The 12,459-nt window shown below is 39.8% G+C and overlaps 3 protein-coding genes across 3 annotated transcripts; 1 reads left to right on the top strand and 2 right to left on the bottom strand.

The window, feature by feature from the left end:
* Positions 1-1,604: 1,604 nt before the first annotated feature.
* EAE98_011264 (uncharacterized protein) lies at positions 1,605-4,608 on the bottom strand. Its single transcript, XM_038958886.1, has 3 exons — positions 3,515-4,608; positions 3,295-3,461; positions 1,605-3,238 (listed from the first exon to the last, which is right to left on the bottom strand). Exons 1-3 carry the CDS (start codon positions 3,810-3,812, stop codon positions 2,036-2,038), a joined length of 1,668 nt encoding a protein of 555 aa, XP_038804726.1. The 5' UTR covers positions 3,813-4,608; the 3' UTR covers positions 1,605-2,035.
* Positions 4,609-5,471: 863 nt separating this feature from the next.
* EAE98_011263 (uncharacterized protein) lies at positions 5,472-5,940 on the bottom strand (the record flags this gene model as incomplete). The annotated part of the gene is made up of 2 exons (XM_038958885.1): positions 5,472-5,652; positions 5,789-5,940. The coding sequence occupies 2 exons, from the start codon at positions 5,938-5,940 to the stop codon at positions 5,472-5,474; spliced, it is 333 nt and encodes a 110-aa protein (XP_038804725.1).
* Positions 5,941-9,437: 3,497 nt separating this feature from the next.
* EAE98_011262 (uncharacterized protein) lies at positions 9,438-11,429 on the top strand (the record flags this gene model as incomplete). The annotated part of the gene is made up of 2 exons (XM_038958884.1): positions 9,438-10,961; positions 11,022-11,429. 2 exons carry the CDS (start codon positions 9,438-9,440, stop codon positions 11,427-11,429), a joined length of 1,932 nt encoding a protein of 643 aa, XP_038804724.1.
* Positions 11,430-12,459: the final 1,030 nt, after the last annotated feature.

Genomic DNA, 12,459 nt, shown 5'->3' with positions numbered 1-12,459 from the left:
AAAACAACAAGCTAAACCAATAACAGCGACACAATCCGATATATATCTCTCCCTCTCTCCCTCCCTCCCTCTCCCATCAAATTTCTCTTCCCTCACCTTCTTCCCATTCCCATACAGACCTCGGGGAAGCATTTCTCAATCTCTCAGTTCTCGAGAAAAATAATAAACAAAAATGAAGAATTTACAAAAATCTTTAATAAATTTCCTTCCACTGGAGGAAATCGCTAAGAATACAAACCGTAGTATCAATAACAAAGTATTTATACTTATACCCCCTTCACCTCACTCTACCCCTCAAGAACTTCTCCCCCTCCAATATACAAACTATGCCCAATAACAAAAACCTCCTATTTACTCAAAATCTTCACATCCATCACCCATCCCATCCCATCCCATCACCAGAAATTTTCCCCTCTCCATCCCATACAACCACAATCTATTACGCAAGAAGCAGGCCTCAAAACTAAAACTCGCGGTACGAATCTCCCATGCTAAATCTCTCACACGAGAGATCAGATCAGATATCTCAAGAGTCGAGATAAGAGTTCTGGAACCTACTTACCGCACCCCTGTAACAAATGTAACAAAATCCCTACAAAATTCATATTTTTCTATATAAACTAAAATACTATATAATTAATTAAATTTTTGATATTAAATTATTAAAACTTTTTAGTAAATAATATAAATCATTCTTTAAATATAAAAATTTCTAATTTATTTTTAGATATTTTTATTAAAAATTATATAAGTTTTTAATTGAAAAAGTTCAGAATTTTTAACTTGTAATGCTTTTTTTTATACAAAATAAGCGAATTTTCGAATTTTTTCGAATTTTCAATTTTAACTCTTTAAAAATATTATTATAAAAATAGTTAAAAATAAACCACAATATATTTTTTTAAATAATTTAAATAATTCTTAATCTTTCTATAATATTATATTCAATTTTATCTTATATAATTATAAATAAACCAGAGTATAAAAAGCTAAATAATTGTATATTTTTGCTGAAAAAGCGTTATATATACGGTGAGTAGGTTTCAGAACTCTTACATATAGATCATCAGATACCTATACTATAAATCTATTTTTATTATTCACAAAGGAATTCCTTTATAATGATAATAATGATAACGATACTAGGTTTTTTTTAGGATAATAAAAATGAAAAGGAATGTATATATGCATACATTATATCAAGAATCACCATTGACCCCTCTCTCCCTCTCTCCCTCTCTCCCTCTCTCCCTCTCTCCCTCTCTCCCTCTCTCCCTCTCTCCCTCTCTCCCTCTCTCCCTCTCTCCCTCTCTCCAGATCCCTCCCCCATCTCCTCCATCTAAAACTCAAAATCCATCAAACTTCCCACCACACCACACTCCCACCAGTCAGTCTCAATTAATCGCCGAGAAAGACACAAAATAAAATTTTCATACCCACCCTCTTTATCTACTCTACATGACAAAGAATACATGTATATACATCTATCTAATCTTCAATTCAAGTCTTCACTTTGAAATATTCAATGTAATATAGAATCCGATATACATGTATGTGTATGAATGTCAAAATTTATGAATGAATAGTAGTACATGACACATGTATGATTGATTGCAAGGTAGGTAGCTATTATCAACTTCTCAAACGTATTTTATGGTATCGTGATTAAGCTCCTCCTCTCCTCCTCCTTTCCCTCTAGCTACCCCATTCTAAAATCCACAACATGTGCGCATTACAAGTACATCATTGCCATACCCTGCATTGATCAAATTAAAATAAAATAATATCCCAAAAACGCCGAGCCACGCTGATGCAACCTTTCATCCACCTAATAAATATACAATTCCATATGGTTTTCCTGGCGCAAGCCTTATCCATGTATGCCTATCGTGTACAGTTTATTTGTTTTTCGTTTCGAATTTTCCATCCACTTGACTCGTGAATGGATTCCACTTCCATCTCATCATTCAACCTTCAATCGAATGCCCCTTTTCCGGACACACAACTCAAAGCACTCGTCTCATCAACACTCAACCTAAGCAGCCCATTCCACAACCTCCAAGGCACACATAACCAGAATCAATGTACTTGGCAAAATCCAAATAACATAACTTTGGAAAAGTAATTTACTCATCACTCCCTCATAAACCCCATTGATTTGACAAATCTGCGCCAATTGCAAAGCACTAGGTGCACCTGTCAACAAGAAGCAGACGATGACGAAAATTGGATCATCCAATATGCTAACTGGAACATATTTTGCTGTTAAAGCTAAAAGTGGTGCCATGATCAATGTTGGAAGTAACATTCTGGAGATCAAGGAAGCGATGAGAAGTTTTGTGCCAATTTGATTCTCTTCTGAGTTTTCGTCGAGAACATGTTGAGGAAGTGTATTTCTAGCAAGGTTCGCACCGAGGACGACTAAGATGAGGGGAACGGCGACACCTCCTGATTGAGAGACGGCTCGTGTAACGGAGTTGGCGATGAAAGATCCCTCAGCGAAGAAAAGGTGTTGAAGTTTTGGAATAGATGCGACAATCACAGCGAGAAGCATAGCCCAGAGGGGGGGATTCATGAATTCCCAAAGACCATTTAAAAATCTGTTGGTAGAATTTGAAACTTTCGTGACGAGTCCTTGAGCAGGAGTTGGTAAAGCATGATAGGTATGATGAGATGCTTTAGCGACGGTTCGTTTAGTATGGAATTTTGCCCTAGGGATCCAACCTCGAATTCCATCTGGAATTTCTAATTCCTCTTCGGATGGTGGTGTTCGAATACTTGGGAATGAAGTTATATCATTATTGTTGCCTGGTAAGTGATTTCCATTCGTAGGTGTGGCCATGATACCAGGTAATTTTGCAGGTTCTTCTTCATCGGAATTGTCATGTAAAGCGTGGGTAACTGGTGTTCTGCCACCGAAATTGGAAGAATTCGAGGACGATTCACCATTATCATCATTATCTTCTTCGCCATCCAATCCAGGGATTAGAACAGGTTCATCTCTGTATCGTCCTTCTTCTTCATCCTTATAGGTTTCGGGTGGTGCAAGTAAAACATGATAACCCCAACTCCAACGAACTAGTTGACCTAATTGTTGAAAGATGAGAAGGTATAGGATACCTCTTGCGCCAACTTCATCGTCGTTATCTCCAGGTATTTTGTCCCAATGTAAACCTTTTAATGTTTGCGACAATGAAATGACGAGGGAAATGGGTAAAGAGTTTGAATTTCCGAATACCTATTAAGACTATTAGCACTTTTATCAATCGAACGGCCGAAGGAACAATAACATACACCCATCGCAGTAACAAAGTTGGCCGGTCTCTTTCCAAACCCAAATGCCTTACCAACCCCTACCGAAACTAGATATGAGACCAATGTTTGCACGATGAAGATAACTGGGATGACTGCAAGTTCGACCAATTTATCTGCCGTCAATTGAGATGCCAATTTGGTGAAGACTATCCAATATATTAGCCTTTATCCATATTTCTCCAGGTCCCAAGGTACCTACTCAAACAAGGTGTGAAGAGCGCAACATTGAGATTTGCAACAAACTTCTGTTTGTCTGCATCGAACATTCCTTGTCTTGCCACGATATAACCGGGTAAACTAACACATACGACTTCCATGACGGCTTCGAAGACTAATAGTATAAGATGACCAAGGGCAGGATGTGAAGAATGGTCATTTGCCATAGTGCCGAACGCGACATCTGTTAGGGATCGTGTTGAGATAGAAGATGCGCCGACATCGTTATTGGTAGCTAGATTGGCCAGTCGAAAGGAAGTAGGTGATGTGAATAATCCCATGATGATTTTAACGGGATCGAACGATCAAACCAATGTCTGCGATAGAAATTGGACGAAGTATGTGAGGTTGTTGATAATCGAGGTACTTTCGTCCTCTTCGACAATTGAGGTTTCAAACAATCTTTGAAGAAGTTTGATAATGTTTTTCGTATGTTTGAATTAAGTTTGTGAGATTGTTCGGCGTGAATGGAAGACAATCAAATATATTGATGAAGTGAAGCGCAATCAGCTTCTCTATTTTACTCCTTTCTTCTTCTTCTTCTTCTTCTTCTCCTTCTTTCTTTTCTCCCTCAAGCTATTGAATGAGAAATATTGAGCGACGGCGGCTGTGTAACGACTGGGCAAACCTGACGTGGTTTTAGCTTTTCTTGGGCCGGACCTGAATTTTGCAAATGCGATAAGGCCAAGGATGGTATGGTGGAATAAGTAGCTAGACTGCGTCCTGTACCGTACCTTGGTAAATGATTACTTACGGAAGATGTGGATGTTGATCCGTTCTCAGCCATTCAATTTTTGGACCAAGTCTGAGCACGTCGCCGCGTGGACAAATAACATTGACGAATGAAAGGGCGATGATGATGACAAGGAATATGAATAAGTAAAGTGCTTGTGCTTATGCTTATGCTTATGACGGGACTGGGTATGTATATGATGATCAGACGGTTTGATATTGAGAGTTGGTGAGAAGTTCTTGAGTTCTTGAGTTCTTGAGTTCTTGAGTTCTTGAGTTCTTGAGTTCTTGAGTTCTCGAGTTCTCGAGTTCTCGAGTTCTTGAGTTCTTGAGTTCTTGAGTTCTCGAGTTCTCGAGTTCTCGAGTTACATTGAGTTGAGGAATTTGATATTGAGAAGTAGGTATGGTCTGGTATGACAACAACAAATAAGGCAGCAAACACTTGAACGTAAGAGTCAGTGTGAGTGGAAGAGCACGAGGGCCAAACAAAGAGGTTGACTGGAATTATCAAGAAGTTGATTGAGGCGGAAGATATTCTTGGAATTGAATCCAGTTATGATTGGTTGAAACGTGATGTTGTGATATGATAAAGAGATAAAAAGGAGCCAATTGATGGGAGAGTAGGAATCAATATCGTCAATTGAGTGAACTGAAGTGAATTGGATTGAAGATTATGGCAAGATTACATTCCAATACTCATAATTGTCGAGTCCTTGCCAACTCTCATATATACTCCAACTCCCTCCTCGTTCACGATATACAATAAGGCTTCATGCAGGTGCGGTACATTGATCACAATAATATTTCTACCCACTACCTCTCGGTATTCGGCCAAGACGATAATACTACCTCGATGTTGTATCCAAAGGATTTTTCATTATCGTCCCTCGGTATCTATTATATAAAGAAAATCTATTCACATCTTCTGGTGCTTCTCATTGACATATACTTTGGTACATTGACCATTGAGATGTGAATATCTGGAAATGCATGTCACAAATGGTATCGAGGTATGTGATGTATAACAAAAGAAGAGAAATACTTCATATCATCCTTCTTGGTGTGTAACTTTGTGATGCTTGGTGATGCTTGGTGCTGCTTGAGATGATGAAATTGTTGGCTTGAATGATTTCAAATTCATGGAAATAGGAGAGGAGAGGTACTAGGTATCCTTCGTACATTCGATATACCATTCAAATCCACTCAATTCAGCCCAGCTCGTAGTCTCTTCGCCTCTCTTCGCTCTTCTCCGTATATACTTCAACTGTCATATCCACTGTCCATTGCTCACTGTCCATATCGCCATCAATCATATCCACTGTCCATTGTTCACTGTCCATATCGCCATCAGAATCAATCCAACTTGTGTATGGTCGCTCACCTGGGCACCTGCATTGATAACAAGCGATACCCAGCCACTACTCATACCCAGCCACTATTTACATCAAGCCACAGTGCCACCGTGCCACAATAATGACGATGAAATCTTTCCCAAGTTTCAAACCTCACCTGGGCACTCACTCACTGCCAAAACTCCACAATTTCTTGGCTTTCCTTGTTTATAAATGAATGACTGACGTTAACTTGCATGAAGAACCGAAAGAGAAATGTCAAAGCATCCAATTCAATCATATCCAGTCTTACCCACTCGACTCGAGCCACTCTATAAGTTGGCATGATTCCAATCATGAAGAAGCTGGAGACATCCCAAATGGTAAAAAGATGCTGCAAGGGAAAGATGTTGGTAAAAGCCGACATGCCTACCTAGCTCCTAGCTGGAGATTCCAGGAAATATAACGATGGGACGGGAAGGAAAGTACAACAAACCATGTGGAAGGAGTATCAAGGCTGGTGCCCTATTTTTTATGAAACCAAGAATGCATACCTAGCTGGAGGTAACCGTCGCCACGGAGAGACCTATCAAATCATATATCAAATCATCGATCCAAATTTGAGTTTGAGGTTAGAGAATTGGGGGATGCAATAGGGAAGAGTATAACTTTTGACAACTTGGACCGGACCCTTCATCCCGACTGTGCTTTCTCTATGGTGAAAAGTTAATAAATATAGTCAGGCGTATGTTTATGGATGCATTAGTACTAATGGATGGTCTACCGACACCGCAGCCTCAGCCTCACTCCCTTTGGATTGATAGGGGAAGTTGAGTTCCTGGGAAGTGAAAGTGGAAGTGGATGAGAATGAGAATGAGAATGAGGATGAGGATGAAGATAATTATGCTAAGGCGGCTTATACCGTCAATACCTCCTTGGTATCTCCTAACTTGACTCGTTTACCATACCTACTAGTATCTAATTGCAAAACTTGCCAAACTTGACATTACCATCAGAGAACCGGCACTTGGGTACCTATTGGAGTTGAATGTTTGGGAAATGATATCAATAGTATCAAGATCCCAGTCGATACAACCTACACACTATACATATTATACATCCATATTATACATCCATATTATCATCATTCGTAGATGTCTTATCGAGCAGAATTACAACGGGACGTGTTTTTCCTTTTCTTCAACCACGTCATCCAGGGTCTAATGTCCCAAAGTAGTCATTGTACAGTAAATATATCCATCCAGGAAGGGTAAAGAAGAGGTGAAGAAAAGTACGTAGATGTCCACGGGTAGGTACGTATATCACTCCATTGATCACAACGTCAAAGGGTTTGGTACCGTATGTTTACGTAGATAGTCATACATATCGTAAGTTGATCTACATCCAATTCATGGTTCGAATCATACCAATTTTTCTTCATACTCCATACCTCATACTCCATAGTCCATGCATAGTCCATACAAATGGGACAAATCTGATCAATCTCCATCTCCAAAGCAATTGATCCACGAACCAAAGAGTTTGGACAATTTCTTTCGTATGTGGCTTGACTTGAATTCAAGATTGATAGTGGGGTGGGTGGATGGGTGAGCTCCGAGATGCCCCCCGGTTTATGAGGATGGAGATTTGAAGATTGGATGGAGATTGGGGATTGGAGAACATGAGGGACTAGAGTTGCGAAATGAGAAAATTGAGAAAAAAATTGAGAAAATGTGATTCAATTGTGATCCAGTGAAAGATCCATCTCCTCGCTCATCTGAACCAATCAAATTGATGAATCCTTTCATGCGTATTGAATAGTACTGGTACAGTAATAAGTAGTAAGTAACTATTACTCTTGCAGGTGAAGATAGCTTCACTCCAGCCGTACCAGTATACTCCGTACTCCGTGGGTACTAAGTATGGATATCACGATTCACACTCTGATTCTCCCACCCCCTTGAATTTTATACTCCCCCCCCTCATCAATGCCCCTCCATCAGATCGATTTTCTTCCTTCACTCTCGGATTCAACGTCATCGTGCTTCAGATGCTCCCCATTCTGTCATTTGGATCATTTATCATGTATCATTTATCGTCTTTCATTCGATACAGCAATGTAATGGATGGATTTTATGTGTTCTGTATATAGGATTTAGTCTTTACGATGTGAAATAAGATAGATAAATAAATAAATGCCTATACATATAAATACCTAGGTGTTAGTATAGATGTAGATATAGATATCTACTAGGTAGAGTAGATGTAGGTATGGACAGACATAGATATAATTACAAATGTAAATACAAATACAAATACATATACATATAAAGTACATCTAACCTAAATTCAGATCGAAATCTATAATATCTAGATCTATAGAAGAAATATCGATATTAACATTTACAGGTATAGGTATCAAGTCAAAACAAATAAAATAATATACATCATCAACTTGAGATCGAAAGCAAAAACTTCATTTCGTTGAAAATGATTTAAAAGATAGATGGGTGTTAGTACTCAGGTAAATAATATATAGTAATTAATTGTCTTTCATTATGATATTTATATTATTTATATTATTGTCCTTGTTTTACCAGTACTAACTATATCAGCAATTGTAAGGATTGATGGTTACGGATCACCTACCACTTACGTTCTTACGTTCTCCCATTGATTGCTAACTGACATCAAGATCTTTTTGATTTTGAATGCTTTTTGGGGACACCCACCATAACCAGAATCTCTTTCACCAACTTCCCACCTCGATCCCATACAATCACACACATACCATGGATTTGATAGTCGCATCAAGATCCTAAATAAATATCTGGGAATTCCGTGAAAACTTCTCAATTCAATCTCTATTACTACGACTACCCACCTACTCTCCTACTACTCTCCTACTACTCTCACCCTACTTCCACTACTCTCACTACCTCCACCACTTCCACCACTCCCACCACTTCCACTACTTCCACCACTCCCACCACTCCTACCACTCCCACCACCACTTCTACTTGTCGTAAATATCATTTCCCCTCATTATTAATCAAAGCTTCGTCCCGTCCCATTAAAGAACCTAGACCTCCAGTCTCCAATCCTTCTTTTTGCCAACTATTATAAACCACTCATTCGGCTCGACACATCGGGAGTGAAAGATTCGAAGAGAAAGGCAGAGAAAGGAAGAAAAGGAGCAGACTAAGAAGAAGAAAAAACCACCAGGAAAAAAAAGCCAAGTTAGAAACGGCGCCCCCAGCATCTTAAGCTTCGACCCGCCACGACCAAAGTTCAAATCAGTCGATAGCTTCATTTCTTCGTCTCGAATTGCCCCAAATATCCTTTCCGCCAAAGGTCAAGACCCAGATTCTTTCGCAGACCACTATACCAACTTGTGGCTCAACGACTCCATTATCTCCTAAGGATAATCTAAACACCTAAACACCCAAACAAAGTTCACACGAGTGAAAATCAGAAGAACTACTAGTAGATATTTGGTCTAGGTATATCTAGCATATGCTCTAGACCAGCCTTCCCTCTTCTTGATCGGAATATTTCCAGTTCATCAAAGTACCGATCATCCTGAATCTCCCTACGGCAATTGTGAAGCCAAAATACATTTCACCAGTGACCGTTCTTCAGTCTTGACCAGTTTGATTCATTAAGAAGGTGAGGCCTCCAATCTCTACTCTTCAATCCAAAATATACTTTTGCCAAGAGAGATATCAATCACTTCATGTACTCACTAATCCTTTTCACGCCAGAAAGATTGACAATAACATTCGATTCTTACCCCACCGCTCATAATATCTCTCGAATGCGAACAATTCTCTTATCAGCATAATGGCAGATAATCCTCAACTAGATACGATGGGTGCTCCGGGCGATTCAACCGATTTTGCTTTTAAAGATACCCCTCCTCAAGAAAAGCCTACCGATGATCAAACGAACGAAGCTCCTACATCACCTAGTTCTTCGAAACCTCCTACTATACCGTCTCTTCGACCAGCGTCAGAAAACGAGGGAATAGCCAACATGACAGCATCTTCCACACCTCTTGGTATGTTGCAGAATGCCAGAAGACCAAGACCTGGTCCATCGATACCAGGAGGAGGTAGATCCTCACAAGCGGGCAGACAACCTGGTGGTGGTTTACCTACTTCCATGGCAGAAAAAATGAAGGCATTTCACGCATCAAGACAAGGCGCACCTTCCCCACGACCACAATTACCCGCGACAATTTCATCACCGGGGGTCCCAGCTTCACCTGTCGTAGATGGATTACCTGGAGGATTACAATTACCACCCAACATGCGACCTCCACCACAAAACTTTGCTTCCGCTCCGGTAATTCCGAAAATGAAAATGGGTGGTGGTGGATTAAGCGCAAGAAGAGGTATGAAATTACCTGGTGGTCTACCTCCAGCTCCAGCTGCCACGCCAGGTTCCGAATCAAATGGTGCACCCAACACTGCAAATGGAGGTTCTATGTTTAATCAATTTGCAAAATACGTGGACACGGAGAAAGGAACCTTGAAATTTGCAGGAAAAGCAGTTATTCATGGAGGTGGTATCGATTTTGCAAACGGTACAAATTTCAATATATCTTTGGATGAGGTTGATACCTTGGAAGAATTGGGTAAAGGAAATTATGGTACTGTTTACAAAGTTCGACATGCAAGACCACGAATGCGCAAACCTGGGTTGGGTCTCGCAGGTAATAAATCATCTACAACGGATACCGATGATGCCGAAGTGAAACCCGGAGGAAATACAACGGGTGTGGTAATGGCAATGAAAGAACTTAGATTGGAACTTGACGAAGCCAAATTCGCCGCTATCATTATGGAATTGGACATCCTTCATAGATGTCTGAGTCCTTACATTATTGACTTTTACGGTGCATTCTTTCAAGAAGGAGCTGTTTACATCTGTATAGAGTTCATGGATGGAGGGTCGATTGATAAGATTTACGGTGATGGTATTCCCGAAAATGTCTTGAGGAAAATCACCTATGCGACAACTCAAGGTCTAAAAACCCTGAAAGACGAACACAACATCATCCATCGAGATGTCAAGCCAACGAACATTCTCGTAAATACCAATGGGCAGGTCAAAATTTGTGATTTTGGTGTTTCTGGGAATTTAGTCGCTAGTATCGCGAAAACGAACATTGGATGTCAATCATATATGGCACCAGAAAGAATTTCGGGTGGTGGAATTTCACAAGCTGGTGCAAATCCTGGAGGTGGAACTTATAGTGTACAAAGTGATATTTGGTCCTTGGGATTAAGTGTTATTGAGTGCGCAATGGGAAGATATCCATATCCACCAGAGACATATAATAATATCTTTTCACAATTAAGTGTAAGTTCTCTTATGTTTTATTATTTCTTTATCTTGAGGTTTGAATCTAACATGTAATAGGCAATTGTCGATGGTGAACCACCCGATCTTCCTGCAGAAGGTTTCTCCCCAACTGCTCGCAATTTCGTTCGAGGATGTCTTAACAAAATCCCAAATATGCGTCCTACATACAGCGATTTACTTCAACATCCATGGTTGGCTGAGCTTTCGAAACCAAACACAATTTCGGAAGAAGATGAAGAGGAAGATGAAGATCAGGTCGATGTATGCAGTTTAAGTCTGGAAGATGGTGTAAAGCAAGATACATCAAATGGTATCCTGACAGGAACCGAAGACTCAGAGGTTGCAGAATGGGTTAAAAGTGCTATCGAGAGGAAGAAATTGGGTCTCATGGGTACATATGCACAACCCGCCTTACATAAGGCACCATTGGATACGGTTAGTCCGTTGCCGAGTCCGAGGGATTGAGGTAGTGAGGGATTGGTGCAGGGCAAATGAATGAGGTTATGAATTAAGAAGGAATGGGAAAGAGAAAGATGATTTTACATGGCATGGAATGGAGTTTTGGGTGGGCGCCATTACGATTTTTGAACGATTGACAAGCTGGCGGTAGGCAGACTCTATTTTGAGATCCTAGAAGTGCATATTCTGGAGGGAACTCGATTTGTACATTTGAAACCTCTTACCTTTTCTTTTTCTTTGTTCTTCTCTTTCTGTCCTAGGAAACGAAAACGTATCAATTTCTTTTCTTCTTTTTTTGATGATGCATAGCATGTATGACGGGACGGGTATTAGGCAATAAATGAAATGGATTATCATATTCTTTGAATGAAGAATGATTTGGGGTATGGGGACATGATAGGAAATGATTGAAATAAATGAAGGGGGATAGGAGAAGAGGGATGTGGATGGGAGAAAGATAAATACCTTTGAGATTAATGACATGAAATGAAATGACATGAAATGGATTGAAATCACACCAAATCAGGCAATTTGTGTTTTTTTTTTTGTTTTTTTTGAATCACTGAGCAGTACTTACTGTAAGTACCTAGTAGGTAGGTAGCTAAGAGGAAATGTGGTGGTAGGGTCAAGGATGGATTTGGTGATGAGGTTGGGGTTGGGGTTGATGTTGGCTTTGTATTAGGTTGAGTTGTTGGTGAATTTATCTGGGATGAAAGTTGTTTAGATAACTGGAGTTTTATATTTTGATATTTTGATATGGAGATAGATGATTAGATGAATAGATGGGTGGATGGGTGGATGGGTGGGTGGGTGAGTGGATGGATGGATGGATTGGATTGGATTGGATTGGATTGGATTGGATTGGATTGGATTGGATTGGATTGGATTGGATTGGATTGGATTGGATTGGATTGGATTGGATTGGATTGGATTGGATTGGATTGGATTGGATTGGATTGGATTGGATTGGATTGGATTGGATTGGATTGGATTGGATTGGATTGATAAGATGTAGGATGTTCGTGTTTCTGCAAGG

Source organism: Botrytis deweyae, assembly GCF_014898535.1.
Source record: "Botrytis deweyae strain B1 chromosome Unknown BDEW_046, whole genome shotgun sequence".
NCBI lineage: Eukaryota > Fungi > Ascomycota > Leotiomycetes > Helotiales > Sclerotiniaceae > Botrytis > Botrytis deweyae.
This window is presented reverse-complemented; position numbering and strand designations above follow the sequence as displayed.